The 6,869-nt window shown below is 36.6% G+C and overlaps 1 protein-coding gene across 1 annotated transcript in view; it reads right to left on the bottom strand.

Moving 5' to 3' along the window:
• Positions 1-1,655: 1,655 nt before the first annotated feature.
• The window catches only part of LOC133516844 (homeobox protein CDX-1), a 46,982-nt gene continuing 41,768 nt past the window's right edge, over positions 1,656-6,869 (bottom strand). Inside the window, exons 2-3 of the mRNA XM_061849838.1 lie at positions 4,104-4,249; positions 1,656-3,411 (exon numbers count right to left, since the gene is read on the bottom strand). Coding sequence (XP_061705822.1) covers positions 3,175-3,411; positions 4,104-4,249 — 383 coding nt within the window. The 3' untranslated portion in view covers positions 1,656-3,174. The remainder of the gene's footprint in view (positions 3,412-4,103; positions 4,250-6,869) is intronic.

Genomic DNA, 6,869 nt, shown 5'->3' with positions numbered 1-6,869 from the left:
GTCCTCGAAGCACGAGAGGTTGAACAAATTTTGCCGCCGAGTGCCTTGTCAGGAAATAAATGAGTACGTTCAAAAATTAGGGATTGCATTTACACACAATTTTAAGCACTATTTACACGGAAATCCTCGAAGTGAAATATTTCAATTACTGCAAGAGATTCATTTACGTAGGTAATTGCCATATTCGTGTTTCCCTGCGGACTATTTATTAAGATTGTATATTTTCAACTCTGAGATTTAATAATCGAACTTTTAAATTTGGGATAAATCAATTAAATAATACTTAAAAGTAAAACAATTAAAAGATAATGTTGTAAACACATTTGATTTTTGTACCTATTTGTATTTTATTTCGTTACAAATACTCAGTTAAACGCCCATCGGTCCAATAAACTAACTTAACAATTAACATAATTTAGTTGCCAGCTCTTAGACTATGATTATGGCGCGTCGTCTTGGAAGCAAGCGTAAAGGCGGCGGCGCCCGATCGGTTCGCATTTCTTCTTTAGTTCCCGGAGTTCTTACTTAGTAAAAGTTAAAATAGACATCCTTAATTTATTGAATATTGGTTGCCCAGAAACAATATTAGGAACTGACCGACATAGGTATATTTCCGTGAGATGAGAATCAGACATACTATCTCCGGATAAAAATTTTATGTTTACAGAATCAACGTTTGTAATTCCTACATAATTATTTACCTTAAAAATAATTAGTAGGTATAGGTACAAAAACTTATCAAGTGACAACCCTGTGCCGGCACTCACAGCTGGGTCATAAAACTGCGGCGCGCAAAGAAGATTCACGGTTCGTGCGCGGTTATAAGTTTCAATTTTGCTTGCAGGCGGCGAGTATAGGTATAATTTTATACCTAAATCTGACTTTTGTGAAGGAGTGAACTTTCTGTACGGTAGTAAGTACTATTAGTTATTCTGTGCTTTCGTTTTAAAACGTCAAATTGTAACACAACATCTTGGCATTCAGCCATCACATAGGGTAAAGGCACCAGTGCTCAGCCATGCACTAGTGGTCAGCATTTCTTGCCTATTTTGGTTGTAATTAAATATCAAAGTTATTCTAATTTTCATGCCACAAGTAGGTGATATTTTAGATTAATAAAGTCATTGCAAAATAGCTTAATTTTTAACATAATTGGCCAGAATGAACCACAACACTGTCAACACTACTTCTTAGAAGTGTTGTCTGACATGAAGGGTTATGTGATATGCGCCATTTTTTTGGAGTGGCACATGGTATTTTGATTGAAATACATCAAATACCCAGTATTTAGCCTATGACTGACCACTGGACATTACGATCACGGAACTCAGAACCCAATTAAATGTGATGACACGATACCGAATATGCCCTTAAATGAATCCCCACTATTTTTGTTACAACTTGTATCTGCAGAAGTTTGAATTTCGTTAATTCTAAGCCCCACGCTGCCCTACTAATGCCTTTGTGCATCATCACACCTCACTCTCTCGCCACTATACTCGGTACGGATTATTTGTCTAATCTGTCAATAAGTACCTACATACTAGTATTTCCTCTTCCCGCGACAGCCGCCGCAGCCGAAAAGCGGAAGCGGCCCCTCGTTATTTAAAATTTAAGAATAAGAAGTGAATAGAGGTAAAAAAAAACGTCAAATATAGATTAACATGAATTTATTTAGCTTATCAAACGTGTTGTGATAGTGGTGCGTACATACTAACAATTCTTGTGTCACAAACAACTCCCAAACATCAATACAACAACTCCATACAACAAGCACAAACTATACAAGCCATTCACTGGGCTGATTTGAAACAAATTACTGATTCAAATAAATTATCTACTTATTGTTCATTTTGATTGAACCCGTCCAAAACAAAACGCCTACGCTAATACCGAAAATACGAAGTTGATTTAAACTCAAAATTGTCGAATTAAATTACATTAAGATTTTCTTATTATTTTGATAAGTTATGAAATTAGTATTAGTATGTATACAGTTAATCTACCTTGTACTTACACTATATTTACAGAACAATTTACGTCTAAGAATAATCTCATTGAACTTAAAAGTAGTCCGCAAACTTAGCCCTGGTCAAGGCAATCCCTCTAAAAGACATCTTAATTCCCTATTGAATAAAATCCGTTCGTTACAAATCGTACGCTATTACATGAACAAACCGAACAGACTGGCATGATATACAAAACCATGACGCCTTCTAGAGGCATTGAACTGAACTCAACTCACTCACAAAATGGAGCAAAGAAGAGGCAAAGGGTTGTTGGGTAAGTGCGCCGATGAGACAAATGTGCATACCGTCAAAACACAAAAGGAGTTTAAGGGGTAAAGGCAGTATCCTCATGGAAGAGCCCTAAATCCTTACCCTTTACTTGTTTGTGTCTGGAGTCACGACTGTCCCACCAAACATTTTACAAACGTCCGTCTTACTGGCCTAACAAATAGCTTATAAGAGATTCTTGATGAAATTAAATTTCACTTAAAACAATGATTTCATATTACCTATCATAAATGATCCAAGATAGTGAAATGACAATAATTTGTAACTAAAACGATTAAATAAAACGAACATATTTAATAATCTCAACTACCACGCGGTTCACAGTTGTAGCTGTGAGAAATGATTATTAAAATATTAGTACTATGTAATAAAAAAATATAGGCATCTATATTTACAATTTTTTATATCTTTCAGTATTGAAAGAGCTGCGATATACATACAATTCTTATATAATAATCCGCTTGTAGTATCGCGGGTAGGCAGACCATAAATACCTTAGAGGCAAGAACGAGGATCTGAATACAAACTAACAAGAGATATTAATATTTGAATACGGTTTCTCTAACCATAGGGTTCAAATAACTTATGTCACTGTTTAAAATGGATTCCTCATTGGAAAAAGAACCCGTGCTCAAACATACCTGACGAAGCTCTATGTACGGCTCCTAGTTGTTAAAGCATGACAACTTACATCTAAAAAGGCATTTCGATTAATGATTTACAAACATGCCTACTGGCATAACTATAATAATTCCCGCAAGAGCATTGCACTTAATTTATCACAAATTCAAAGATCATGGCGAAGAGAAAATTGTGATTCACAGTCAATCCTCACAAGTCACTAGGTGTAGTCATAGTGAGCACAGTCGTCGTGGGGTCACAGGAGCGGCACGGGCGGCACGCCGGGCATCAGCGGCTCCTGCAGCACGCCTTGGTGGTAGTGGTGGTGGTGCATCATGCCGTTCATCATCTGCTGGTGGTGCAGCATGGTGGCGTGGTGGAGCTGCGCGTGCTGGAGCGACGCGTGATCCCCCTTCTCTTTCATCACGACCTCCTCCCGCTTCTTTACCTGTTTTCGCTCTTTGGCTCGTCGGTTTTGGAACCAGATTTTTACCTGCAACGATATAAATAGTTATAGCGCATCGTTTACTGAAATGTCAAACAAATAATTACTAGGTATAAAACAAATAAATATGTATCTATAATTTTTTCGGGATTACTTTTTAATGAAGATAACAGAAGGACAAGGTTCTATTTCAAAAATCATTATCATACCTATACATTATTAAAGTAGATATCTATTAACATGTTCTATACATATACGATTTAGTTATTTGGGCTCCTACATCAGAGTAAGTAATATCATAACATTCAGAATGACCACGCAATACCCCGCCCAGTGGAATTACCTCACCCGACGGCCGCAGAAATACGAAATAGACTAGATTGACAGAATCACAGGAACTAACACACACATTGATGCGTATACAGACTAGTCACAGACTGGGGACCTAGTCAAGATGACAATCGTACATCGACAAACACCAAACGAAACTAAAAAATGTATCGAGATGACATGCTACGAAAAGTCACCCGACTGTTTCCATACTCTATTTAAATTTTGATTGGCGTATTTAGCAACGATTGTCATTTATTAAGTTATTAGCAAAAAAAATAGCGTACCTCGCCATCAAACGTCACAGTTTAGAGAGTTTTATGAAATGTATAAAATGTATATTACTTTATTATGAAAAAAAGAAAAATAGATAGGCCCTAGTGCCCCAGATAAAATAATGTATTTCGCACCTGTCGCTCCGAAAGCCCCAAGCTGGCGGCGAGCTCGGCCTTCCGCCGGATCGTGATGTACCGGCTGTAGTGGAACTCCTTCTCCAGCTCCAGTCGCTGGTGGTCGCTGTACACCACCCGGTACTTGTCCTTCGTTCTTGTTTTACCTGCAAACATTTGTTTTGTTAGCTCTTTGGCCGCCAAATAACAACAAACACGCGGACTATACAACGTATCGCTACTCTCTGGACATTGAACGAGATCCCGAGTAGAATTCCTTCTCAGGAATGTTCTAATATGGTAAATTATTTGATTAGATAAACATTAAAAAAAATATTTTTAAAGGTAAATTAATTCAAATAAATCATCAATAAATAGGAGCATTCTGTAATGCGCGGGCGCACCGCATCCCTGATGCGTCGGGTGCGGGGCAGTCCCAACATCATTCTGAAGATGATAGCCGAGAGGGTGGATTGTGTATATTTATCACACTGTGGAAGATTACACTCTCCCACTAGTACTGTCGAATGGTGAAGCCCGTTTAATAAATTAAGATTTTTAAAATTTAGATTTTTAGTTAGTTTTAGTTAGTTTAAGAAGATATGTGTCTCTTGTTACACGAAATAAAAGATTTTTATTTTTATTTATTTATGTATTAGTCGTTCTCAATGACGATAAGATTAAGTAACACTGGTGATATGACATACTCTTTAATTACCGTGTATCTACATTCAGGCTGTTCCGAAGTATTCAATCGTAAATCATTAATTTCTCCGTTAATACTGTGGCGTTAGGAAAGAGACTTTGGACATTGGTTAGAAATACCCTAATCGACACGAAGTTAGAAATACCCTTTTAGTGGACTTGCAATGCACTGGTTTTCTTTGAGAAACAAAATGTAATCTGACAAATAGTAAAAATAGACAAAAACAGTATAAAAAACCATAGACAAAAATAAGTAAAAAAAGGTAAAATTATATAAAAGGTTGTGCAGTCTTGCACATTCTCCCCTTTTTCAAAGAGAAACAGAAACGGGAACTTTAGCGAGCTTTTTGAGGGGTCTCCGTAAAACCCCTGCGGCGGTGGCGATATCTGCTACTCTTGCTATCCCGTCTCTACCGGGGTACAATGCGGTAATACGACCTTTGGGCCACGAGCCTCTAGGCAGGTTGGAGTCACACACTATTACGACGTCGCCCACTGCAATATTAGGTGGAGAGCCTCCTCCGGTTCGAAGGACCAAATTTAGTGGACTTAAGTAAAATGCACTGGTTTTCTTTGAGAAACAAAATGTAATCTGACAAATAGTAAAAATAGACAAAAACAGTATAAAAAACCATAGACAAAAATAAGTAAAAAAAGGTAAAATTATATAAAAGGTTGTGCAGTCTTGCACAACCCTATTCATCTATACACGTTGTATATATAATTTAGGCGTCCTGTATATATCGCGATTTTAAAATGACCGAAAGTGTGAACACATCATTGATTCGGTTATTTAAGTTTATTTTCCTCAGTTTTCCTAATGTGTTTTCGATCGCCGAAGCTGCCGCGTTCAGTACGGATCAAACGAAAGCAAATTACAGAAGACCTTAGTCCTTAGTCTCTTAGACCCAGCTTAGACCCACCTTAGACACTTAGGTTTCGGAGAAATTATCGAAATGTAGCCACCTACATAGATAGCCATCAGATCAGTTTAGCATCAATAGCACAAAACAATGCGTCAAAAGTTCCCTGACATTTCCTAATCAATTCATATATATCTCTATTTGGAAAACTATTAGTGAATTATGCTTTTGATGATAATTTCATCCGCTACTATAAATTTTGGTACAATCCGCCAATAAATTAAGTGTATATTTAAAACCTAAGATATTCGTCAAAGTACCTATCATGAGCCGAACAAAGACTACGTAAACTACTTATTACTCAAGACTAGAAGAAGAGCACTTTATTTTTCCCTTACTAATTAATATACTTACTTACCTATTTTCTAGTGATAGGTACCACCCTAAAAGTACAATTCTATTACTGTTTACTTATTGAGTAAATATAAAGCCCGTCACAGACGGAGCGATAGTATAATATACCGTAAGATACCGTCAAATATCTTATAGTTTAGCTAAGCACCACACACGCCAACGATACCAAAATATTATATATCGCTGTCTGCTAAACCGTACATGGTGAGAGAGACGAAATATACCAAAATAAAAATATATCGTAATATACATCGCAAAACGCAAGGTATTAAAAGATGCCTTTCTATAAGATATCATAAGATACCAAAATATATATAATAGCTTCATGTGTGGACTCTGTCAAATGGTGCGTAAAATATATCGTAAGATGCCTTGCTATACGATATCTTTTGGTATATTATCGCTCCGTCTGTGACAGGCTTAAGAGGGAAGAATAGCTTTGTGATCCTAGCGAAATAACGGTATTTTTTTCTATTAAATTACATTTTGTGAGAAAACGTTTTCCAGTAACTAAATCTTAACAAGTCACTTTAATTTTGATGTCGATCGTTTCAGCATAATATATTCTAGGTATATAATAATATTATTTATTTATTTGTTAGCCTGTTGTGTCCCACTGCTGGGCAAAGGCCTTCCTCTCTTTCTTCCACTTTGTGTCAATAACACATTAAAAATCATGGAAATGAAAAATATTTAGAAGTGGAAAAACGTTTTCTCTTTTTGTTAGACGGTCACGTGGTATACCTTCCACCTGAAGTAGGTAAGTAGCCAAAATGTAGATCGAACAAAGTTGGAAGAATCGCAA

This window comes from Cydia pomonella, chromosome 4 (assembly GCF_033807575.1).
Source record: "Cydia pomonella isolate Wapato2018A chromosome 4, ilCydPomo1, whole genome shotgun sequence".
NCBI classification, from domain to species: Eukaryota; Metazoa; Arthropoda; class Insecta; order Lepidoptera; family Tortricidae; genus Cydia; species Cydia pomonella.
Note: the sequence above shows the minus strand (reverse complement) of the source record. Positions and strands in the feature narration are given on the sequence as shown.